This window comes from Pristiophorus japonicus, chromosome 18 (genome assembly GCF_044704955.1).
Source record: "Pristiophorus japonicus isolate sPriJap1 chromosome 18, sPriJap1.hap1, whole genome shotgun sequence".
NCBI classification, from domain to species: Eukaryota; Metazoa; Chordata; class Chondrichthyes; family Pristiophoridae; genus Pristiophorus; species Pristiophorus japonicus.
In genome coordinates, this window is record NC_091994.1 from 36,728,947 (window position 1) to 36,756,052 (window position 27,106).

At 45.9% G+C, this 27,106-nt stretch overlaps 1 protein-coding gene across 2 annotated transcripts in view; it reads left to right on the plus strand.

Annotated features, from left to right (window-relative positions):
- The first annotated feature begins 619 nt into the window (after positions 1-619).
- Positions 620-27,106, plus strand: part of LOC139228662 (G-protein coupled receptor 54-like) — a 32,475-nt gene continuing 5,988 nt past the window's right edge. Inside the window, exons 1-2 of one of the 2 annotated variants that reach the window (XM_070859886.1) lie at positions 620-860; positions 1,527-1,651. In XM_070859886.1, coding sequence (XP_070715987.1) covers positions 620-860; positions 1,527-1,651 — 366 coding nt within the window. The remainder of the gene's footprint in view (positions 861-1,526; positions 1,652-27,106) is intronic. The other variant, XM_070859887.1, reaches the window with a different exon arrangement.

The following is a 27,106-nucleotide window of genomic DNA, read 5'->3' on the forward strand; positions in this document are numbered from 1 at the left end:
GGCTGTAATAAATTGATAATCTCTGAATTTGGACTAATATGGAAACAATAATTTTAAAATGGCTAATAAAAGACCGTTATATAAAATGTAGAAGAAAATAATTGTTAGACAGATGAAAGCACAGGAATCTTAAAACGAGTGAAGCAATCGAGTAGCTTGTTATTATTAGACTTTAAAGAAAGACTTTTTTCTTTTTATTCGGGTTTGGGCTGGACTGTCCCTTCACACAGAGGCTGAGCTTGGGGCGCTCTCTCCCCGCCCCTCCGCTTTGATTTCAAAGACACATCATCGATCACGTCAATTACTCTTATATAAAAAAAACAGCGGTTGCACTAGTGTGGCACCAAACCCCGCCTTCCTTTCCTCGGACTCTTTGGTTCTTGCCAGTGTGTTCTGAGAAAGATCGCAGGTGATCCAAACATTGCACGGAACTGATTCGGCTCCGTCAGTCACTGGGCTAAAGATGGCATTGGCCAAACACTGAGGTCAGAATATAATCCGGACAGGTACGATCAGCCACTGGAAAGGACGACCTGTGTGAATCTCTCGGGCGAGGATCATATTCCTGTTTGTTTTGTATGTAAGGTTTTAACGGCATCGTTTTTAATTCTCTAGGAAGATGTTGGGCGCTTCTGTGACCCCCTGGACGAATGAATCTTTTCAATATCTGAACGCTTCGTGTTTGGGGAATGTCTGCAGTAACACGACAGCCGCCCCGAGCCCCCCAGTGTTGATGGACGCCTGGCTGGTTCCTCTCTTCTTCGGGATTCTGATGGTGGTGGGACTGGCTGGAAACTCGCTGGTGATCTATGTGGTAACGAAGCACAAGCAGATGCGAACAGTCACCAACTTTTACATAGGTAACAAGATCTATGTGTAAATTCATGCTGCTCTGTATCTATATACTATAGACAGATTAATGTATAAACGACAAAGGGATCTATATCTAAAAACTATAGCCAGACTTATCCATGAACGATGAAAATATCTTTCAAACATAAATTCTACAGTCAGAGGTATTTTGAAATGAATGTAAAACTGGTTAAAGGAAAGGTTTATGCCATTGCAAAGTACATTATGTAACCAGGTTCAGTGGCTGTAAGTGAAAAAAATTGTTTTTAAACAAAAGACCAATTTAGTTTTATAACTGTAAATTTTCCAAGTTCATGTTTTGTTTAAGTTAAACCAATACAAATGCAGCAAATGATTTATTTTGTATTTATAAATCTGAAGGATCGAACTTTGGATAAATATCACTTTTGATATACAAGATGCAGAGTCAAGACCAATCCTTCCACTGTTGATTACAAGGATTATAATAACCCAGCACACAGATTGCTCTGTGAAATAATGCCTAATTTATTTATCTAAATATGGTAGCAAACACTGAATGAATGATTGATTTAAACTAAATTAGAACAACAATTCACAGAATGAGGTGAGGTGGCTGTTTGGTCTGCAACCTGATTGATTTCCCAACCCTCTGTTAGATTGAAATTGCTCTGAGCTTTTCTTTCTGTTTGCAGCAAATTTGGCTACAACTGATATTATCTTCCTGGTGTGCTGTGTGCCTTTCACAGCAGTGCTATACCCACTGCCCAGCTGGATTTTTGGGGAGTTCATGTGCAAATTTGTTAACTACATACAACAGGTGAGCTTTCCTATGCTCTTCTCCCATTTGCCTATTATATCTGACTGACCTAGTAATAGCCATTGAAGATGCAGACACTGCATTCTTTGAGCCACGCTATTCCCAAATGTTATAGTTCACAGTTTACACATTTATTGAATTAGTGTATGCAGACTCGGCATATAATTCCAGCTATGTTCGAGCATTGTCATTACCGGCATGTAGAAGTCGTAAGCCACCAGATAGTTTAGTTAGTGAGCTTGATTCAGCATTGTGCGACCTGCTTTGTTTTTGTCCTCCAGGACATTTGTCATCATCATGAAGGTGTCATAGGTGAAGATTTGTGGCGCACTGTCTCAGTGGTTAAGAAGTACCTAACTTGGATGTGGCCAGTTAAATCCTGGTTGACTATAGGGTTATTTATCGGAGCACCTGCTGTTTTCTCTTCACATCAGCAAGTTGATCAGGAAAATGTCAAAGGAATTAGAAATGTTGACTACATTGTGAAGAGAGTGCTATTGGTAGATAGAACAAATCTGAGTGAATTGGCGACATGATCCCACCCAAGTACAAACCTATTATTAGGTGCTGTTACAAGTTAGGGTTTGGTGCAGTTACCTGCTCAGGTTCAGTAGGGCTAGCTACTTCTTTAAGTAGTCTGGTTTTATGATTCGTACGGGAGCTGACTCTCACTGCCCTTTATCTACTAGCGCGATACGGAGCATAACAGTGAAAGTTCCTGGCGTTCTGGAGCAGATTCCTTTTTATGCACTTGTACTTCCTCAATCGCACCAAAGGCAGATTCAGGTAACATTTGGCAAGATTATATTTGGTTCACTTCATAAGCTGCCTTATTCCACAGTAGGCAAAACATACAGAGCACTAAGTGTGATGAGAGACACTTGGTTCAATCAGTATAACATCTACTACTTTAATAAAAATAAAGAACACGTGTGTGCTCGCCCACTTTGGTAGGCCCTTTTAAAGAAATAATACATTGATTATAGTACCTTTTAATGACCTCAGGATATTCCAAAGCACTTGGTAGGCAATGAAGTATTTTTGAAATGTAGTTACTGTTGTAATGTAGGGAAACGTGGCAGTCAATGAGCACACAGCAAGCTCCCACAAACAGCAGTGAGATAAATGACCAAATAATCTGTTTAATGAAATAAAAACAGAAAATGCTGGAAATCTCAGTGGGTCAGGCAGCATGTGACAAAGGGTCACAGACCTGAAACGTTAACTCTGTTTCTCTCCACAGATGCTGCCTGACCTGCTGAGATTTCCAGCATTTTCTGTTTTTATTTCAGATTCCAACATTCGCAGTATTTTGCTTTTGTATCTGTTTAATGATGTTGGTTAAGGGGATAAATATTAGCCGACATCGGGAGAACTCTCCTGGTCGTCTTCAAATAATGCTATGGAATCCTTTAAGTCCACCTGAAAGGTCAAATAGAGCCTTAGTTTAATGTTTTTATCTAAAAGACATTAATGTGAAAGGTTAGAGTCCCCCTGACCAAGCAGCCTGCTGCTGCCTGCCTTTGTAGTGTCTGTCCTGATAATAAATCTCTCCCTGACACACACAGATCAAAACAGTTTGTCAACACCAAGGTCCTTGATGTCTTCCTCAGTAACTGGACATGGTTAGTGAAATGCCTATTGTGTGATCTCTCTTCAAGAGAGTGTTTGAAGGCCAGGACCTCAAATCTGGCACCAAGCTAATGGTCTACAGGACAGCAGTGATACCCGCCCTCCGATATAGCTCAGAGACATGGACTATGTACAGCAGACATCTCAATGCGCTGAAGAAGTATCGCCAGCACTGCCGGATAGATGCACCAACGTCAGTGTTCTTGCTTAGGTCAACATCCCCAGAATCGAAGCACTGACCACGCTCAACCAGCTCTGTTGGGCGGGCCACATCGTCCGCATCCCCGACACAAGACTCCCTTCTCGGAACTCCTACACGACAAGCGAGCCTCAGGTGGACAGAGGAAACATTTCAAGAACACCCTCAAAGCCTCCTTGATAAAGTGCAACATCCCCACCGGTACCTGAGAATCCCTGGCCCAAGACCGCCCTAAGTGGAGGAAGAGCATCCGGGAGGGCGCTGAGCACCTCGAGTTTCGTCGCCGAGAGCATGTAGAAATCAAGCACAGACAGCGGAAGGAGTGTGCGACAAACCAGTCCCACCCACACTTTCCTTCAACCACTGTCTGTCCCACCTGTGACAGAGACTGTAATTCCCGCATTGGACTGTACAGTCACCTGAGAACTCACTTTTAGAGTGGAAGCAAGTCTTCCTCAATTTCGAGGGACTGTCTATGATGATGATGTGTGATCTCTGAAAGAAACCACTTCTCACCTCACATATTGCCCCCTGATCTACCTAGGGAATCAGAACACCGCATTGGGATGTCCTGCAAAAGTAATACTTTTTAGGCAGCTTTTGCACAGAGCACATTTTTAAATTGCTTATGACGAAGTCTTTTCCATAAGAACATAAGAAATAGCAGGAGGAGTAGGCCATTTGGCCCCTCAAGCCTGCTCCGCTATTCAATAAGATTATGGCTGATCTGATTCCATGGGGAAATAGTCAAAGAATTCTTAACCATGACAGTGATTTTACCTTACCATGGTATCTTCAACTCCCAATGTGAGTCTCATGCAGTCAACGGCATTGGCAAATGTAAATTTATTCGCTAGCTCAGTCAGTAGAGCATGAAATTTTTATCGTCGTCATCATAGGCAGTCCCTCAGAATCGAGGAAGACTTGCTTCCACTCTAAAAATGTGTCCCTAGGTGGCTGAACAGTCCAATACGAGAACCACAGTCCCTGTCACAGATGGGACAGATAGTCGTTGAGAGAAGGGGTGGGTGAGACTGGTTTGTCCCATGCTCTTTCCGCTGCCTGCGCTTGATTTCTGCATGCTCTCAAGGAGATCAGCACCCTCCCAGATGCACTTCCTCCACTTAGGGTGGCCTTTGGCCAGGGACTCCCAGGTGTCAGTGGGGGATGTTGCATTTTATCAAGGAGGCTTTGAGGGTGTCCTTGTAATCTTTCCTCTGCCCACCTTCGGCTCGTTTGCCATGAAGGAGTTCTGAGTGAGCGCTTGCTTTGGGAGTCGCGTGTCTGGCATGCAAACAATGTGTCCTGCCCAGCGAAGCTGATCAAGTGTGGTCAGTGCTTCAATGCTGGGGATGTTGGCCTGGTCGAGGACTCTAATGTTGGTGCGTCTGTCCTCCCAGGGGATTTGCAAGATCTTGCTTAATGTCAGAACAGTGAGCCCAAGCCTCAGGGATACAGCAGCGTAGTGGTTATGGTACTAGACCAGCAACCTAGAAATTGTGAGTTCAATCTCACCATGGCAATTGGAGAAATGGACCTCAATAAATCTGGATTGTTTGAAAAACCGTGGACCTGCCATCAGTCTGGCTTACATGTGACTCCAGCTCCTATGTAGTTAATGTACTCTGAAGTGGCCTAGCAACAATTGCTACAAAGTTCAAAAATAAGGAAAAAACTGGAGGGACCTATCGGCAATGATCCAGGCATTGTGTTCGGAAAATACTTGGGCAATCCCGGCCCAGTTGTGCCTGCAAAGTCCTTTTTATTAACATGTGGTGACTTGTGTCCAAGTTGGAAGAACTGTCTCTCAGACTAGTTAGGAAATAGCCTGACATAGTGGTGCTCACAGAATCATATCTATCAAGAACATTTATATAGCAACTTTAATGTACAGAAATGTCCCAAGATGCTTCACAGAGGCATAATCAGACAAAAATTGACAACACTAAGGTCATAGCTGTCTTCCTGAATAAGCAGACCTTTCTAATTCCAGACTCCTCCATCACCACCCCGAGGTATATTCTGTCCTACCAGCAGGATAGACCAGAGGCTGGGAAACAGTGGTATACAGTTGGAATGGAGTCTTCAACATTGACTCTGGACCCTGTGAAGTGTAATGACTTCAGGTCAGACAAGATATATAAGAACATAAGAAATAGGAGCAGGAATAAGGCCATAACAGCCCCTTGAGCCTGCTCCACCATTTAATACGATCATGGCTGATCCGATCATGGACTCAGGTCCACTTCTCTGCCCGCTCCCCATAACCCCTTAATCTTTTATCGGTTAAGAAACTGTCTATCTCTGTCTTAAATTTATTCAATGTCCCGGCTTCCACAGCTCTTTGAGGCAGCGAATTCCACAGATTTACAACCCTCTGAGAGAAGAAATTTCTCCTCATCTCTGTTTTAAATGGGTGTCCCCTTATTCTAAGATCATGCCCTCTAGTTCTAGTCTCCCCTATCAGTGGAAACATCCTATCTGCATCCACCTTGTTAAGCCCCCTCATAATCTTATATGTTTCGATAAATCACCTCTCATTCTTCTGAATTCCAATGAGTAGAGGCCCAACCTACACAACCTTTCCTCATAAGTCAACCCCCTCATCTCCGGAATCAACCTAGTGAACCTTCTCTGAACTGCCTCCAAAGCAAGTATTTCGTAAATATGGAAACCAAATCTGCACGCAGTATTCCAGGTGTGACCTCATCAATACCCTCTATAATTGTAGCAAGACTTCCCTGCTTTTATGCTCTATCCCCTTTGCAATAAAGGTCAAGATTCCTTTGGCCTTCCTGATCACTTGCTGTACCTGCATACTAACCTTTTGTGTTTCATGCACAAGTACCCCCAGGTCCCGCTGTACTGCAGCACTTTGCAATCTTTCTCCATTTAAATAATAACTTGCTCTTTGATTTTTTTTCTGCCAAAGTGCATGACCTCACACTTTCCAACATTATACTCCATCTGCCAAATTTTTTCCCACTCACTTAGCCTGTCTATGTCCTTTTGCAGATTTTTTGCGTCCTCCTCACACATTGCTTTTCCTCCCATCTTTGTATCGTCAGCAAACTTGGCTGCATTGCACTTGGTCCTTTCTTCCAAGTCGTTAATATAGATTGTAAATAGTTGGGGTCCCAGCACTGATCCCTATGGCATCCCACTAGCTACTGGTTGCCAACCTGAGAATAACCCATTTATCCTGACTCTCTGTTTTCTGTTAGTTAGCCAACCCTCTATTCATGCTAATATATTACCTCCAACCCCGTGAACTTTTATCTTGTGCAGTAACCTTTTATGTGGCGCCTTGTCAAATGCCTTCTGGAAGTCCAAATACACCACATCCACCAGATCAAGAAAATCTCCTGCTGATCACCACCTATCATAGCCCTCCCCACCACCCCCTCAATAATTAATCAATACTCCTCTATATTGAACATGGGAAGTAAAAGCACAGAATACACCTACAGAATAGAGGACTTCAATGTCTACCATCAGTGCCATCACTGACAGATATGATGAGGGAACCAAAACAAGGAGGTAATTTGCTTAGTTTTGTCTTCATCAACCTACCTGTCAGACATATCTGTCAACAATAGTATTGGTAGGAATGACCACTGTGCAGTCCTTTTTGAAGATAAGGTTGTGTCTCTGCAGTGAGGATGTTCTCTATTATGTAGTGTGCACTACCGCTGTGCTACGTGAGAAAGACTAAGGACAGATCTAGAAGTCAAAAACTGGGCATCCATGCAATGCTGTGGGCCAGCAGCAGTGGAATTCTATACCACCACAATTTGAACCTCATGGTCCAGCACATCTCTTAATCCTCGACCACTATCAAGCTGGGAGACTAATTCTGGTTCAATGAAGGCATGCCAGGGGCTGTATTAGGCATACCTTGAAATGAGATACCAACCTAGTAAAACTACTACACAGGGCTACCTGCATGCTAAATACCAATAGTAGCAGGTTATAGACAGAGCTAAGCAGTTCCATAACCAACTTGACCACATCCAATGGAGAATAGTGGTGGGTAACCAGGCAACTGATTGGAGGAGGAGGCTCCAGGAACATTCCCATCCTCAACCATGGTGGAGCCCAGCACATGAGTGCAAGATACCAAATGGAATTGTTTTCAAGCATCTTAAGCCAAAAGTGCTGAGTGATTCTACCCAGCCTCCTCCTGTGATCCGCATCATAACTGCCAGTATCCAGCCAATTACCATCCTATCAGCCTCTCCCCAATCATCAGTAAGGCGATGAAAGGAGTCATCAATAGAGCCATAAAGCAACACTTACTCACTGATTAACTAACTTGTTCATCAATAGTTCTGGCAGTACCCGAACTGACCATTCAGCTCCAGACCACATCATAGCTTTGATCCAGACAGGGATGCAACAGCTAAATGCCAGAAGAGATGTGAGAGTAGTTTCCCTCAACATCAAGGCAGCATCCAAATGAGTATGGCACCAAGGAGTCCTATTAAAACTGAGGTCAATGGAAGTTAAAGGAAAAACCCTCTAGTGGTTAGAATTACACCGGACCCAAAGAAAGATGGTTCAGAAGGTCAGAGATAGGGTTGTTTGTGAATGATTCCAAAGTGTTTATCACCATTCATAATTCCTCCAAAATTGAAGTAGCCTATGCCAACCTACATTAGGACATCCAGGCCTGGGCTGACAAGTGGTAAGTAACATTTTCACCACATAAGTGGCAGGTAATGACTATCATAAACAAGAGAAAGCCCAGCCATTTCCCCCTGGTCTAAACAGCACCAAAATCACCAAATCTCCCATCATCAACATCTTGAGGGTTATCCTTGACCAGAAGCTTAACTGGACCAATTACACCAACATTACGGCTACAAGAGTATGGCAGAGGCTGGGTATTCTGTGACAAATGCCCCACCTCGTGAGCCTTCAAAGCCTTTACACCATCTACAAGGCTCAAATCAGGTATGTGATGGAATACTCGCCTAGCTGGTTGCAGCTGTAACCCCATCCAGGACAGAACAGTACACTTGATTGGCGCTTCTGCCACTGGACTCAATATTCACCTCCCCCACCACAGATGGACTGTGGTTGCAATATATATAATCTACAGAATACACTACAGTAACTCACCAAACCTCTCCTTGTGCTGAGACATATACAGGTGCAGCGTCCAGAATTCGGGACTGAGGCCATTCCAGATTCCATGTTTTTCTGGACTTTGGATCGTCTTTCTGACGTCACGAATCCGGAAACACCCGAGCCCAGGTTCAGGTATTTCCAGATTTCGGAACTTCAAAAAGGGGAGTGGAGTGGAGTGGGGGGTGGGGGGCGATCCCCGTCAAGGAGTTGTTCGGACCGCAGGCCCTGTTGATGAGGTTGTTGGGCGGGACCCCGCCACCACGGAGCTGTTCGGATGGGGCCCGCCGTTGAGGAGGTGTTTGGGCGGGGCCCCGCCGTTGAGGAGGTGTTCTGGCGGGACGACAAGGAGGAGGTGTTTGGGCGGGGCCCCGCCGTTGAGGAGGTGTTTGGGTGGAGCCCCGCTGTTGAGGAGGTGTTCGGGTGGGACGACGAGGAGGAGATGTTTGGGCGGAGCCCCACCGTTGAGGAGGTGTTTGGGCGGGGCCCCGCCGTTGAGGTGTTTGGGCGGGGCCCGCCGTTGAGGTGTTTGGGCGGGGCCCCGCCATTGAGGAGGTGTTTGGGCGGAGCCCCACCGTTGAGGTGTTTGGGCGGAGCCCCACCGTTGAGGAGGTGTTTGGGCAGGGCCCCGCCGTTGAGGAGGTGTTTGGGCGTGGCCCCGCCGTTGAGGTGTTTGGGCGGAGCCCCACCGTTGAGGAGGTGTTTGGGCGGAGCCCCACCGTTGAGGAGGTGTTTGGGTGGGGCCCCGCCGTTGAGGTGTTTGGGCGGAGCCCCACCGTTGAGGAGGTGTTTGGGCGGAGCCCCACCGTTGAGGTGTTTGGGCGGGGCCCCGCCGTTGAGGAGGTGTTTGGGCGTGGCCCCGCCGTTGAGGTGTTTGGGCGGAGCCCCACCGTTGAGGAGGTGTTTGGGCGGAGCCCCACCGTTGAGGAGGTGTTTGGGTGGGGCCCCGCCGTTGAGGTGTTTGGGCGGAGCCCCACCGTTGAGGTGTTTGGGCGGGGCCCCGCCGTTGAGGAGGTGTTTGGGTGGGGCCCCGCCGTTGAGGTGTTTGGGCGGAGCCCCACCGTTGAGGTGTTTGGGCGGAGCCCCACCGTTGAGGAGGTGTTTGGGCGGAGCCCCACCGTTGAGGTGTTTGGGCGGGGCCCCGCCGTTGAGGAGGTGTTTGGGCGTGGCCCCGCCGTTGAGGTGTTTGGGCGGAGCCCCACCGTTGAGGAGGTGTTTGGGCGGAGCCCCACCGTTGAGGAGGTGTTTGGGCGGGGCCCCGCCGTTGAGGAGGTGTTTGGGCGGAGCCCCACCGTTGAGGAGGTGTTTGGGCGGGGCCCCACCGTTGAGGAGGTGTTTGGGCGGAGCCCCACCGTTGAGGTGTTTGGGCGGAGCCCCACCGTTGAGGAGGTGTTTGGGCGGAGCCCCGCCGTTGAGGAGGTGTTTGGGCGGGACCCCTCCGTTGAGGAGGTGTTTGGGCGGAGCCCCACCGTTGAGGAGGTGTTTGGGCGGAGCCCCACCGTTGAGGAGGTGTTTGGGCGTGGCCCCGCCGTTGAGGAGGTGTTTGGGCGGGGCCCCTCCGTTGAGGAGGTGTTTGGGCGGAGCCCCACCGTTGAGGAGGTGTTTGGGCGGGGCCCGCCATTGAGGAGGTGTTCGGGCAGGACGACGAGGAGGCCCCCAGGTAAGGGCAGCGACAGCGAGGGGCGGTGAGACGAGGCCCAAGGTCAAGCAGCGGCGGGACCCCAAGGTCAGCAGGGTCGGCGGGTCCGGATTCCGGAACATTTTACGGATTCCGGACGACCTGCCACTGATTGGTTTGGAGTCTGGATTCCGGAACAATCCGGATTCCGGAACTCTGGATTTTGGACGCTGCACCTGTACCACTGAGAAGACGTGCAGCAATGTTGCGGAAACTATATTACCTCTAAATTCCCTTCCAAGGTGCACATTATCTTGACTTTGACATATTTGCTGTTTTTTTATTGTCACCAGGTGATAATCCCTGAGTTACCTAACATCTTATTTCATGAGTGGGTCAAGGAGAAGGCCCACCACCTTCTCAAGGCAACTAAGGATAGGCAATAAATGTAGCTTTGCCAACATCACCCACATCCAAAGCACAAATTTTTAAACAATTATCGACCTCTATGCAACTGACAGTAACAGAAACTCACTTTTTCATTTATTTCCCAAACTGCTGTCGGAACTAAGAAAGCTTTGGCCTTTTCAACATACTGACCTGGCTCAGCATGCTTAAGCCATGAGGTAAATTTGTGTCATGACCTGAACAAATATGACTTGCTAGGCCGGCTCAACATCTGTTTTCAGGCCCGCACTCCTTTTTTTTCTTTCAAATGAAAGAGAAATAAAACCTACATGTGCTATCGACTCGGCTTCTATTTTATTGAATCGGCCTCCAATGGGAAGGAGAGAGGAAGTGCAGAACAACTTGAACACATGAGAACAGTGCAAGGAGGCCGCATTGGCATTGTTGCCCAGCACCTGCAATAAAATAGCCTATTCTTTTTAGATATCTATGGACCTGCTATGCATTTCCAGCAGTTTCTGTTTTTATTACACATACACAAAACTACTCTGTTTAAATGTTGTCCTTTTTGAGGTCCTCACAGTCTTTGTTGCTATGCTTCTGGCAATGCTGCCCTATTACCAATTTATGATAGGAGATGTGTGAAAGAGGTATACCTGATTATTTCCCTCCCCTCTAGGATGTGCCTTCCCTCTGATGACATGACTTAAGTTGGGAATTTGACACCTGATGCATCTGCATCCAATTTACCAATCGGTTTAGGGTGCATTTTTAGAAAGAAAGAAAACCTTTCACAGTCTCAGGATGTCCCAAAGTACTTTATAGTTGTTATATATGTCGACTTGTATTTACTCTGTACAGCCACCAGAGGGCTCATCTCCTGGAGTCCCAAGGGACCCCATAATCCCTTGGGAGCACAGGTATTTAAGGAGGCTTCACAGGTTGGAGAGGCACTCTGGAGACCTGCAATAAAAGACTACGGTCACACTTTACTTTCTCACAGTGTTCAGTCTGACTCTTTCTCCATACACAACAAGAGCCAAGTACTTTTGAAGTACAGTCACTGTGATAATGTAGGAAACATGTTAGCCAATTTGCACACTGTAAGGTCCCAGAAACAGAAATGTGATAATGACCAGTTTCTCTTTTAGTAATGTTGGTTGTGTGATAAATATTGTCCAGGACACCGGGGCGAACTCCCGTGCTTCGGATCTCTTCGATTAGTGCCATGAGATCTTTTATGTCGACCCGAGAGGGCAGATGAGGGCCTCGGTGTGGTGTCTCATCCAAATTACAGCACCTCTGACAGTGCAGCACTTCCTCAGTACTGCACTGCAGTGTCAGCCTAGATTTCGTGCTCAAGTCCCTGTAGTGGGACTTGAACCCAAAGCCTTCGGACTCAGAAGCAAGAGCCCCGGCTGACACAATACTCTCAGTGCCGAACGGTAATGATAATGGATCAGCTGCCTGCTTTATACACTGCCTTTCTTCGTTTCCAATCACTTCAGGTGAAACGATAATCAGGCAGGGTGTAAAATGTCCGGCCGATCCTCTGTCGCCCGATTTATGCTGGTGGTAAAAGTGAAAATTCACCCTTAAGTGTTGCATAAAGACTTAATACTGCCTAAAACCTTTTTAAATTTCAATAATTTATTCAGAATCACAAACCTCTTCTAAATGTCCTGAAGCTTTTTCTGTTGCTTTGGTGACATGTAGTTTAGAACATTTTTCTTTGACAGATATTCCATTGCTACTTCTTCATTCACTGTGTTCTTAGGATAAATACCTAATTATAATTTTCCATAGAATTCAGGCTCATAAATAAGCTTTTAAATCTTATAAATGGCTTTTTTTAGAAAATTACAAATGCATAATGGCTTTTAACAGCACCAAATAATGTTCTCTCCTACAAGGTTACTTTAGTGGATAAACTATGGGCAGATTTAGTGGATAACAGCCCCCAGGCTCTGGCAATCCAGCCGTTGAAGCTCTGACATCATCATCATATCATAAGCAGTCCCTCGAAATCGAGGAAGACTTGCTTCCACTCTAAAAGTGAGTTCTCAGGTGAATGAACAGTCCAATATGGGAATTACCGTCTCTGCAACAGGTGGGACAGACAGTGGTTGAAGGAAAGAGTGGGTGGGGAGTCTGGTTTGCCGCACACTCCTTCTGCTGCCTGCGTTTGATTTCTGCATGCTCTCAGCGATGAGACTCGAGGTGCTCAACGACCTCCCAGATGCTCTTCCTCCACTTTGGGCGGTCTTGGGCCAGGGATTCCCAGGTGCCGGTGGAGATGTTGCATTTTATCAAGGAGGCTTTGAGGGTGTCTTTGAAACATTTCCTCTGCCCACCTGGGGCTTGCTTGCCGTGTAGGAGTTCCGAGTAGGGCACCTGCTTAGGCAGTCTCATGTCGGGCATGCGGACGATGTGGCCCACCCAACGGAGCTGGTCAAGTGTGGTCAGTGCTTCGATGCTGGGGATGTTGGCCTGAGCGAGAACACCAATGTTGGTGCGTCTATCCTCCCAGTGGATTTGCAGGATCTTACGGAGGCAGCGCTGGTGGTACTTCTCCAGCACTTTGAGGTGTCTACTGTATACGGTCCACGTCTCTGATCCATATAGGAGGGCGGGTATCACTAATGCCCTGTAGACCATAAGCTTGGTGGCAGATTTGAGATCCTGCTCTGACAACTCCTTCTCTGAAGAGCGAGTCCGTTGTCATAATCAGGATAGTCAGAGGGCATAGGAACCTGTCAGTCCCACAGCTGTCATGATCATGGCCCTTCCACATGGTCTGTTTTCAGTTGGGATTATCCATCAGCTACCAAGATACCGATCTTCAGTTATACAGTACATGCATCCTGCCTGTCACAATTTTACGTTGTGCTCAGATACTGCACATAGTTGTATAGGAACACAGGAACAGGAGTAAGCCATTTAGCCCCCCGAGGCCTGTTGCACCATACAATGAGATCATGGTTGCTAACTTCATATACCTGCCTTTGCTCCATATCCCTTAATACCTTGGGTTAACAAAAATCTATCAATCTCACATTTAAAGTTAACAATTGGCCAAGTATCAACTGCTGTTTGCAAAAGAGAGTTCCAAACCTCTATCACCCTTTGCGTGTAGAAGTGTTTCCTAACTTCATTCCTGAAAGGTCTGGCTCTAACTTTTAGGCTCTGTCCTCTAGTCCTGGACTCCCCAACCAGCGGAAATAGTTTCTTTCTATCCACCCGATCAGTTCCCCTTGATATCTTGAAAACTTCAATCAAATCACCCCTTAACCTTCTAAATTCCAGGGAATACAACCCTAGTTTGTATAATTTCTCCTGGTAATTTAACCTTTGGAGTCTAGTTCCATTCTGGTAAATCTATGCTGCAGTCCCTCTAAAGTCAATATATATTTCCTGAGGTATACTGTCCAGAACCGAACACAGTCCTCCACCTATGGTCAAACCAGGGCTTTGTATAGCTGCAGCATAACTTCTAGCCCTTGTATTCTAGTCCTCTAGATATAAAGGTCAGTATTCCATTAGCCTTTTTGATTATTTTCTGTACCTGTTCAAGACCTTTTAACGATCTATGTACACGGAACCCTAAGTCTCTTTGGACTTCCACTGTTTCGAGCCTTTGATCATTTAGAAAGTACTTTTTAGGTCCAAAGAGGATGATCTCACACTTGCCTATATTGAAATCTATTTGCCACAGTTTTACCTATTCACTTAATCTATTAATATCCCTTTGTAATATTATGCTTCCATCTTCACTGCTTACATTGTCACCTATCTTTGTGTCATCGGCAAACTTGGTTATATGGCTCTCTACCCATCATCTCAGCCACTAATAAATATGGTGAATAGTTGAGGCCGTAACACAGATCCCTGTGGGATGCCCCTGGTCATATCCTGCCAATTGGAGTACCTGCCCATTATCCTTACTTCTATCTCCTGCTGCTCAGCCAATTTCCTAACCAGGTCAACAATTTGCCTTCAATTCCATGAGTTTCAACTTTAGCTAACAGCCTCTTATGAGGGACTTTATTGATAACCTTCTGGAAGTCTATATAAATAACATCTGCAGACATTCCCCTGTCCACTGATTTAGTCACCTCTTCAAACAATTCAGTCAGGTTCATCAGGCATGACCTACCTATACAAACCTATGCTGTTACATTTTGAACTGTTGCCAGTTCTGACGAAGGGTCATCGACCTGAAACATTAACTCTGTTTGGAGTTGAGGGTAGATTCACTCTGGAGCATCCACGATGCTGAGAATGACGTGAGTAGCACGTGCAGTGAGTTGGTCTTACCGCAGGTGAAGGGTCCACAGCCAGCTAGGGAATGGAAGACCAGCAGGAAGAGCAGTGCAAGGAAGGTAGTGCAGGGGTCCCCTGCGGTCATCCCCCTGCAAAACAGATACACTGCTTTGAGTACTGTTGAGGGGGATGACTCATCAGGGGAGGGCAGCAGCAGCCAAGTTCATGGCACCGTGGCTGGTTCTGTTGCACAGGAGAGCAGGAAAAAGAGTGGGCGATAGTGATAGGGGATTCAATTGTAAGGGGAATAGATAGGCGTTTCTGCGGCCGCAACTGAGATTCCAGGATGGTATGTTGCCTCCCTGGTGCAAGGGTCAAGGATGTCTCGGAGCAGGTGCAGGACATTCTGAAAAGGGAGGGAGAACAGCCAGTTGTCGTGGTGCACATTGGTACCAACGACATAGGTAAAAAAAGGGATGATGTCCTCTGAGACGAATTTAAGGAGCTAGGAGCTAAATTAAAAAGTAGGACCTCAAAAGTAGTAATCTCGGGATTGCTACCAGTGCCACGTGCTAGTCAGAGTAGGAATCGCAGGATAACACAGATGAATACGTGGCTTGAGCAGTGGTGCAGCAGGGAGGGATTCAAATTCCTGGGGCATTGGAACCGGTTCTGGGGGAGGTGGGACCAGTACAAACCAGACGGTCTGCTCCTAGGCAGGACCGGAACCAATGTCCTAGGGGGAGTGTTTGCTAGTGCTGTTGGGGAAGAGTTAAACTAATATGGCAGGAGGATGGAAACCAATGCAGGGAGACAGAGGGAAACAAAATGGAGACAGAAGCAAAAGACAGAAAGGAGATGAGTAAAAGTGGAGGGCAGAGAAACCCAAGGCAAAAAACAAAAAGGGCCACGGTACAGCAAAATTCTAAAGGGTCAAAGTGTAATAAAAAATCAAGCCTGAAAGCTCGGTGCCTCAATGCGAGGAGTATTTGGAACCCAGGAGAGGGCTCTGAGCTAGTTAGAGTGGGTGAGAGCGCAGATGAACAGGACCCCAAGAAAGAATGCAAAAGGCTGGAGGCAACAGAGCAGAGTAGCACTGGGGTAAGTGTAAACCACAAGGTGATAGGAAGGGACAATATGTATGAATATAAAAGGACTGCAGGAGGGGTCAAAACTAAAAATCATGGTTTAAAAACTAGTATTAAAACATTCTACCTAAACGCACGCAGCATTCAAAATAAAGTAAATGAGTTGACGGCACAAATCATTACAAGTGGGTATGATTTGGTGGCCATTACAGAAACGTGGTTGCAGGGTGACCAAGAGTGTGAATTAAACATACAGGGGTATCTGACAATTCAAAAAGATAGACAAGAAGGGAAAGGAGGTGGGGTAGCTCTGTTAATAAAGGATGATATCAGAGCAGTTGTGAGAGATGATATTGGCTCTAATGAACAAAATGTTGAATCATTGTGGGTGGAGATTAGAGATAGTAAGGGGAAAAAGGTGGGCGTAGTTCATAGGCCCCCAAATAATAACTTTACGGTGGGGCGGACAATAATCAAGGGAATAATGGAGGCATGTGAAAAAGGAACGGCAGTAATCATGGAGGATTTTAACCTACATATCGATTGGTCAAATCAAATCGCACGGGGTAGCCTGGAGGAGGAATTCATAGAATGCATATGGGATTGTTTCTTAGAACAGTATGTTACAGAACCTACAAGGGAGCAAGCTATCTTAGATCTGGTCCTGTGTAATGAGACAGGAATAATAAACGATCTCCTAGTAAAAGATCCTCTCAGAATGAGTGATCACAGTATGATTGAATTTGTAATACAGATTGAGGGTGAGGAAGTTGTGTCAGAAATGAGCGTACTATGCTTAAACAAAGGGGACTACAGTGGGATGAGGGCAGAGTTAGCTAAAGTAGATTGGAAACACAGACTAAACGGTGGCACAATTGAGGAACAGTAGAGGACTTTTAAGGAGCTCTTCCATAGTGCTCAACAAAAATATATTCCAGTGAAAAAGAAGGGCGGTAAGAGAACGGATAACCAGCCGTGGGTTACCAAGGAAATAAAGGAGAGTATCAACTTAAAAACCAATGCGTATAAGGTGACCAAGGTTAGTGGGAAACTAGAAGATTGGGAAAATTTTAAACGACAGCAAAGAATGACTAAGAAAGCAATAAAGAAAGGAAAGATCGATTACGAAAGTAAACTTGCGCAAAACATAAAAACAGATAATAAAAGCTTTTACCGATATATAAAACGGAAGAGAGTGACTAAATTAAATGTTGGTCCCTTAGAAGATGAGAAGGGGGATTTAATAATGGGAAATGTGGAAATGGCTGAGACCTGAAACAATTATTTTGCTTCGGTCTTCACAGTGGAAGACACAAAAACCATGCCAAAAATTGCTGGTCACGGGAATGTGGGAAGGGAGGACCTTGAGACAATCACTATCACTAGGGAGGTAGTGCTGGACAGGCTAATGGGACTCAAGGTAGACAAGTCCCCTGGTCCTGATGAAATGCATCCCAGAGTATTAAAAGAGATGGCGGAAGTTATAGCAGATGCATTCGTTATAATCTACCAAAATTCTCTGGACTCTGGGGAGGTACCAGCGGATTGGAAACCAGCTAATGTAACGCCTCTGTTTAAAAAAAAGGGGCAGACAAAAGGCAGGTAACTATAGGCCGGTTAGTTTAACATCTGTAGTGGAGAAAATGCTTGAAGCTATCATTAAGGAAGAAATAGCGGGACATTTAGATAGGAATAGTGCAATCAAGCAGACGCAACATGGATTCATGAAGGGGAAATCATGTTTAACTAATTTACTGGAATTCTTTGAGGATATAACAAGCATGGTGGATAGAGGTGTACCGATGGATGTGGTGTATTTAGATTTTCAAAAGGCATTCGATAAGGTGCCACACAAAAGGTTACTGCAGAAGATAAAGGTACGCAGAGTCAGAGGAAATGTATTAGCATGGATCGAGAATTGGCTGGCTAACAGAAAGCAGAGAGTCGGGATAAATGGGTCCTTTTCGGGTTGGAAATCGGTGGTTAGTGGTGTGCCACAGGGAACGGTGCTGGGACCACAACTGTTTACAATATACACAGATGACCTGGAATAGGGGACAGAGTGTAGTGTAACAAAATATGCAGATGACACAAAGATTAGTGGGAAAGTGGGTTGTGTAGAGGACACAGAGAGGCTGCAAAGAGATTTAGATAGGTTAAGCGAATGGGCTAAGGTTTCGCAGATGGAATACAATGTCGGAAAATGTGAGGTCATCCACCTTGGGGAAAAAAAACAGTAAAAGGGAATATTATTTGAATGGGGAGAAATTACAACATGCTGCAATGCAGAGGGACCTGGGGGTCCTTGTGCATGAATCCCAAAAAGTCCGTTTGCAGGTGCAGCAGGTAATCAGGAAGGTGAATGGAATGTTGCCTTCATTGCAAGAGGGATGGAGTACAAAAGCAGGGAGGTCCTGCTGCAACTGTACAGGGTATTGGTGAGGCCGCACCTGGAGTACTGCGTGCAGTTTTGGTCACCTTACTTAAGGAAGGATATACTGGCTTTGGAGGGGGTACAGAGACGATTCACTAGGCTGATTCCGGAGGTGAGGGTTTTGCGTTATGATGATAGATTGAGTAAACTGGGTCTTTACTCGTTGGAGTTCAGAAGGATGAGGGGTGATCTTATAGAAACATTTAAAATAATGAAAAGGATAGACAAGATAGAGGCAGAGAGGTTGTTTCCACTGGTCGGGGAGACTAGAACTAGGGGGCACAGCATCAAAATACAGGGGAGCCAATTTAAAACCGAGTTGAGAAGGAATTTCTTCTCCCAGAGGGTTGTGAATCTGTGGAATTCTCTGCCCAAGGAAGCAGTTGAGGCTAGCTCATTGAATGTATTCAAATCACAGATAGATAGATTTTTAACCAATAAGGGAATTAAGGGTTATGGGAAGCGGACGGGTAAGTGGAGCTGAGTCCACGGCCAGATCAGCCATGATCTTGTTAAATGGCGGAGCAGGCTCGAGGGGCTAGATGGCCTACTCCTGTTCCTAATTCTTATATTTTTATGTTCTTATGTTCTCTCCACAGATGCTGCCTGACCTGCTGAGATTTCCAGCATTTTCTGTTTTCAATTATGATCTATAATTCCTTGGTTTCCCTCTCTCACCTTTCTTAAATAGCTGAGCGACGTGCAATTTTCCAATCTAAAGGAATGTTTCCTGAATCGAGAGAATTTTCGAAGATTATAGTTGGGACATCTGCAATGTGCTCACCTACTTCCTTTAAAATCCTGGGATGGAAATAATCTGATCCTGGCAATTTGTCGTTCTTTAGTGTCTCTATTTTCTTCTTTACTATTATTTTACTTACGCTAATTTTGGTGAGTTCCTGTCTCTGATTCAATATTAGTTTCTTTGGGATGTCCGGGATGCTATCTTCATCCTTTACTGTAATTATTCAACATGTCCGCCATTTCCTTATTTTCATTTACTATATCACCGTTATCAGTTTTCAAGGGGTGTACATTATTCCTAATATAATTGTAAAAATTATTTGTTGATTTTGATATCCCTTGCAAGTTTCTTTTCATATTCCTTTTTTGTAGCTCTTACCAGTTGCCAGGATCTGTGCTATTTTTTGCATTTTGTTTAATGCTTTTTCTTTTAGTATTATGTTGTCCCTTGCCTCTTTTGTCGTCCATGGCTATTTTGTTTTGGCAAGTAGAGCTTTTGTCCCTTAGGGGTATAAACTGGTTCTGTATCAATTTTTTTTAAAAAAGTGGACACCTCCCACTGATCTTCTGTCGAGTTACCCCAACAGATTTGCCCACTTTACTGAGGACAGCTTCTGTCTCATCCCGTTGAAGTCAGCCTTACCTAAATTTAGAATCTGAGAAGCTGTTTCAAATTTCTTCCTTTCAAACACAACATTGAATTCGATCATATTATGATCATTATTAGATAAATGTTAATGCCCCATGAGGCTGTTAATTAAATCTGGCTCATTACTCATTATGAAATCTAATATGGCTTGCCCACTAGTTGGTTCTAGAACATATTGTTGCAGAAAACTATCCTGAACACACTCAAGAAATTTGTTGCCTTTCTTACAAAAGCTTGTTTGCTTATCCCACTCTACATGAAAATTAAAATCCCCCATTAAAACCACTCTGCCTTTGTTTCATGCTAAGGGGTTATACAGCCCAATGCTGGCCTGTTTTGCCCCATGGTGGCCATGCCTTCATCTGTCTAGGACCTTAGCTCTGGAATTCCCTCCCTAAACCTTTCCTCCTATCTATTTCTGACCCCTCCTTTTAAAATGCTACTTTAAACCTCCTTCTTTGACCAAGCATTTAATCATCTGTCCTAATACCTCCTTGTATGGCTCAGTGTCAAATTTTGTCTGATAACGCTGCTGTGAAGTGCCTTGGGATGTTTTACTACATTAAAGGCACTATATAAATTCAAGTTGTTGTTGTGAGAAACAGCTCAATGTTGTAATGAAGATAGGTTAGAGTTGGTATTCTGGAAAGGGAATAGCAAAATGGGTAAGGGCCTTTTTCATTTCAAGCTATCTAGTGATCCCTTTTTGATTGGAGTCTGTATGTGAGCTTGTTTGTTACAAAACTAATAATTACTAACTCCTCCCCCAGAATTCCTGAATCAAAAGGAATGTGTTTATAGGCAGACTTTTCCCACTGTGACCAGACTCTAGTTCTGATGACTAGCTGTTGATTGTAAAATCTTCCAAGTAAAATTTTGCAAAAATACATTACATCAGTCTCACAGAATCAATCTTAGTTTTTCTTTGAGCTGTAGAAATCTGGTTAATTTATTGTATGATCTATTCTTTTGTCTCCCTGTGCACCCATTACTAGTGAATGGAACTGTACGAGGGGATGGATGTGTTATAACAGATAATTACACAGAAAATATCATGCTTAATCACAATTGCTGAAAATATGTTTTGAAGCCATGAACTGACTATGAACATTCCAACTAACCTTTTTTTTGTGAGTATGTATTTGTGGTGCAATAACAGTGATTTATCCACCATAGCCAATCTGTGTTCGGATTAACAACAGACCCTTTTGTACCTTCAGCATCTTTCTGAATAGTGGTGGATCCCACACAGTTTGCACTGTACAAAATGTGTCCACTAATTTGTGACAGTATAATTGTCTACTTTTACTTTTGTGCCTATTATAACCCAAGTACTTATTGAGCACAGCAGCTAATTTGTTTAATATGAGTTAATCAGTAATGGGATAATTAATTACCATCCTGCCAGACAGGATGGTTAAACAGCCTGAAAAACAGGGTAAATGCCTTGGAAATAAATGAAAGTGAAATTATGATTTTATCCCATGTCAATCAATCATACAGAAATTAACTATCTCTCTATCTATCTCTCTATTTATCTCTATATCTATCTATATCTATCTATCTAATAAAGACAAAGGACGTGTAATATTTTGGATGCAACAGTATTTTATTTTGTCTTCCAACATTGTGGTTAATGTGTTAGGCAAGCTATATAAATGCTGTAGTCAAACCATTTATATTAAAATATAGCAGAGAGGAATTTTATAGTAATGCATTAACCAGTATGCTACTGGAGGAAGTAAAGCATCAAAAAGGGCCACATTTCTGATTGTGTGCTCCCAGCACAATGCCTCACTTGCCTGGAGTGCATATTGGGAAATTGTGGGCATGCTACCCATGGTCTTCCACCTACTAATCTCAATGTACGGGAATCATGGGGAGTGTGCCCACGATTTCTCAATATCCATTCCTGTGGGAAAGGTACATATTGCCCCATAGGGATAGCATTTGTCCTTTGACTATCAATGAAATGTGGGTTCTATCAATCACTGCAGCATGTGTTACTTGTAATTGCAAAACAGAGACAGACACGGTTTACACAATGTCTATGTCTGAGGGATTCTTCTACAATCTTGAAGATTTTTGTGGAGCATCAGTCAAAAAAAACTGTTATTTTCACATCAAGAACCTCTGACTCACTGCTCTGTGAAAGGACAATTTCAATCCTTTATTGTTCACAATCTCATTCAGAGGTGTCTCCTTGAAAGTATACAAATATAACTATAGAGATGTTGCATTGTGATTGTTTAAGGCAATTTTGTAGTCAGACTATTTGACAGTAGAATTAAATTCTACTTAAACCCTTAACTCGAGAAATTCCATTAATTAAGTTACTTTAATTGTATGCATGCTGCAGCTGTTTGGCTAGTTTTGTGCCTCGCCTCTGAGCTAACAATGATGGTGTCTATTTTTCATTTTTTATTTACTAATCATAAATGCAATTAGCCACATCTGGATTCCCAATTATTTACATGTGACTAGTGTCTAACATATTGGACAAGACTGCACTGCATTCTAAATGTGAAGATAAATAGTGAGTATAGAAAATAGGTGCAGATGTAGGCCATTCGGCCCTTCGAGCCTGCACCACCATTCATTATGATCATGGCTGATCATGCAACTTCAGTACCCCATTCCTGCTTTCTCTCCATACCCCTTGATCCCTTTAGCCATAAGGGCCACATCTAACTCCCTTTTGAATATATCTAATGAACTGGCCTCAACAACTTTCTATGGTAGAGAATTCCACAAGTTCACAATTCTCTGAGTGAAGAAGTTTCTCCTCATCTCGGTCCTAAATGACTTACCCCTTATCCTTAGACTATGACCCCTGGTTCTGGACTTCCCCAACATCAGGAATATTCTGCCTGCATCTAACCTGTCCAATCCCGTCAGAATTTTATATGTTTCTATGAGCTCCCCTCTCATTCTTCCAAATTCCAGTGAATATAAGCCGAGCCGATCCAGTCTTTCTTCAAATGTCAGTCCTGCCATCCTGGGAATCAGTCTGGTGAGTATATAGGAAAGCTGTACGTCTTTACAACTAGGCTGTAATTGCTTAGGGCTATCTGTGCTCCCAAAATAAACCTAATGGGATATAAGACAGACACTAGTAGAGTCAACCTGATTGTGTGCAGTAAAACTAATTTCTTTTACTGAACACATTTCCATTAGAGCTGCAGTGCTACAGAATGTTTTTCCTCAGAATATCGGGGGAGAAATTGGCTAACCCCCAAAAATGGACGTGGGGATCATGATTAACCTGTGCCCATTCGTTGCATTTCAAGTGACACGGTAAATTTGTGGTGCTTAGTGCTTTACGTGATTGCTGCATGCAGCCACTGTTCATTGGCTGTATGCATCAGCAGGGGGCTCAATATTGTGAGTAGCTAGCACCACTTAAAGGCAGCCTGCACCTCCTAAAGGGGAGGTGCATTGTGGCTGTAAGAAGTGGTGGGAGTCATTTGAAAACTGAATCTGTGCTGTGATACATTGAGCAATGGTTGAACATACGAGAGAGCGAGCACCAAGGTTTTCAGACACTGCACTAGAGGTCTTGATGGAAGAGGTGGAAAGAAGAAAAGACCTGTATCCGCAGGGGGACAGGAGTTCATCCAGACAGATGCTCAGGATGCAGTGTGAAGAATTATGGGATTAGTTGATACTGTTATTTATGGTCTAAGGTTAGCTGCATAATTGTTTCCTGGTCTGGGGCTAATTATCTTCTATCATTAGGAAGGCAGCTCAGATGCTTTCTATATTAAACACTATGCTACAGTGGTCTATTGAGACAGTGATGTAGGTATTACTTTTGGGGACATCTGAAACGGAGGAGGACGCTCCATAGACCTTCGCAGTTGACCGTGTCAAAGGCCTTTGTAAGGTCGAAGAAGGCCTTGTATAAGGGCTGGTGCTGTTCACTGCAGCTGTCGCACTGCAAAAATCATGTCTGTTGTGCCCCAGAGGGGACGAAATCCGCACTGCGACTCCGGGAGGAGCTCCTTGTCCACAGAGAGAAGACGGTTGAGGAGGACTCTTGCGACGACTTTCCCAGTGTCTGATAGCAGGGAGATTCCTCTGTAGTTGCCGCAGTCGGACTTGTCCCCTTATTAAAGATGGTCACGATCACTGCATCTCTAAGAGCCTCCAAAAGTATGTCACCATCCTCCACCTGCTCCACGACGACATGCGGGCCATGATCCTTACCAACGGATCCATCACAGACCCAATCCACATCCGGACCGGGGTCAAGCAGGGCTGCATTATTGCCCCAACCCTCTTGTCAATCTTCCTCGCTGCCATGCTCCACCTCACAGTTGACAAGCTCCCCGCTGGAGTGGAACTAAACTACAGAACCAGTGGGAAGCTGTTCAACCTTCACTGTCTCCAGGCCAGGTCCAAGATCACTTCAACCTCCGTCGTCGAGCTACAGTATGCGGACGACACCTGCATCTGTGCACACACAGAGACTGAAATCCAAGACATAGTCGATGTATTTACCAAGGCGTACGAAAGCATGGGCCTTACGCTAAACATCAGTAAAACAAAGGTCCTCCACCAGCCTGTCCTCGCCGCACAGCACTGCCCCTCAGACATCAAGATCCACGGCGCGTCCCTGGACAACGTGGACCACTTCCCTTATCTTGGGAGCCTCCTATCAACAAGAGCAGGCATTGACGACGAGATCCAACACCGCCTCCAGTGCGCCAGTGCAGCCTTCGGCCGCCGGAGGAAAAGAGCATTTGAAGACTAGGCCTTCAAAACTGTCACTAAGCTCACGGTTTACAGGGCCGTAGTAATATCCGTCCTCCTGTGTGGCTCAGAGACATGGACCATGTACAATAAACACCTCAAGTCACTGGAGAAATACCACCAACGATGTCTCCGCAAGATCCTACAAATCCCCTGGGAGGACAGACGCACCAACATTAGCATCCTCGTCCAGGCCAGCATTGAAGCTGTTATGTAATGATGTGTGTATCGTCCCAGTACCTTAAATGTAATGTAAGTACTATGCCATAGAGGGCGCTGCGGTGGGAAACCCTGGTAGTACCTGAAACAAGGGCTATATAAGGCTGACCACCACACCTGGGAGGCACTCTGGAGCTGAACAATAAAGGACGAAGGTCACAGCAGTTAGACTTACACCAGACTGTGTGAAGTCAGTGGTTTGTGTGCTACAACACCACATTGGCAACGAGGAAGCGGACGAACTCCACGCAACCATGGCTACTCTGGGCTCGCTAAAGGATTTTACCGTGGGCAATAATTGGGAGGCCTTTACGGAAAGGCTCGAGTACTACTTCACAGCAAACGACCTGACGGAGGACACGGAGGCAAAGAGAGATAAGCGTAAGGCGATATTGCTCTCCAGTTGTGGAGATGAGGTTTACTGTCTCGTCAGGAATTTGCTGGCACCTGGGAGCGCCAGGGACAAGTCATACGAGGAGCTGACTGAACTCATTCATGACCAGTTGAAACCGAAGGAGAGCATCCTCACGGCCAGATACAAATTTTACCATCACTGCAGACCCGAGGGCTAGGATGTCACCAAATATGCTGCAGACCTCAGGAGACTCGCGGCGCCGTGTGATTTTGGGGCACACCTTGACGAGGCTTTGCGGGACGTTTTCGTTCTGGGGATTGGCCACGAGGGCCTCCTTCACAAGCTGCTGGCCACGGAACCCACAGTCACCATGACAAAGGCCATCGCCATCAGCCGGGCATATATGACCTCGACTTGCAGCACCAAGCAAATGATCCACACAGTCTCGAACCCGGCAGGCACTGTCCACAGAATAGTGCCCACCATGGACAAAACTGCAGAACGTGGCTCTGCCCGGGGCAGAGAGCACGGACCTCGGGATCCTGGAGCTCAGAGTCCGTCGAGGGGGGCCAATCAAGCAGCACCATGCTGGCGCTGTGGAGGAAGCCATGGGGCTCACCGGTGCAGGTTTGCGGCGTATACGTGCAATACCTGCGATGTTAAAGGCCACCTTCAGCGTATGTGTAAAAGAAATCGGACTCACCATGTGGCTGAGGAGATGGGGGATGATCCACTGTTCAGCGAGGAGCAGGTAGAAGAAGATGAGGTGTTTGGACTACACACGTGTACTGACGATTCGCCCCCAGTGGTAAGTGAAGTAAAAATCAACGGAGTCCCTGTGAGTATGGAAGTGGACACGGGCTCTGGTCCGTCGTTGATGAGTCGGAGAACTTTTGATAAACTGTGGACTAACCCAGCTGCACGACCCAAGCTGGTCCCGGTCACGGCGAAGCTGCGTACCTACACCAGGGAACTAATACCTGTTCTCGGTAGAGCGATGGTGCAGGTATCCCACGGGGATGAGACGCACGCTTTACCTTTGTGGGTCGTTGCAGGCGATGGGCCGACACTCCTCAGCCGGAGGTGGATGGGGAAGGTCCGTGGGAGCTGGGAAGACTTCATTCCTCCACAGGCTGCTGCTCCCCGGGGTGCTGCCGTGCCCCGGGTCCCCAGAGCGCAGCGCCGACCGAGCTGGAGCTGCAGCCTCAATCCCCCCACAGGCAAGCCCCAGGCCCGGACCTCACACAGAGACCCTGCAGCCCCAGCCCCCACAGGCAAGTCCCAGGCCCAGACCTCACACAGAGACCCTGCAGCCCCAGCCCCCACAGGCAAGCAGCCCTGCACAGAGGGGCCTAAGGGGGGGTGGGGGTTGAGCCGGCGGGGCGCTGCGGGCGGGGTGCTGAGGGATCCAGGGGCCGGCGGTTCGGAAGGGCCCCGCAGAGGAAGAGGCTGTTGGGCGGGCCCCGCCGAGGAGCTGGTAGCGTCGGTCGGCGGCCATGGCAGCCACAGGGGAGGCCGCTACAGTGGCCGCGGGGGACGCGGCAAGTGCAGCCGCTGGAGAGGCCACGACGGCCGCAGGAGAGGCGGCAAGTCAGGTGGCAGCGGAGGGGAGCCGAGGCTGCGAAGGCGGAGGGCATCCGGAGCGGCGGAGAAGAAGGTGGCGGCGGCATCGTGTCGGAGCTGCAGAGCATCAAAGATGGCGGCGTCCAAGGAGAAGCCTCGTGGAATCCTCCTGCATCAAAGATGGCGCCTTAAAAAGAAAATGCACCCGGGAGTCTTAAAAGGGCCTTACAAAGAGGTGGTCCCCACAAAGGACTTCTGTTTGGCAGAGCGAGTCTAAAATGAGCTATGTTAATGTGAGATAGTGAATTTATAATAAGAATTACTTTTTTTATGCTGAATGGCCACTGTATTTGTGTAAAATAATGGATGAAGTACAATTAATGATAACAGCTAACAAG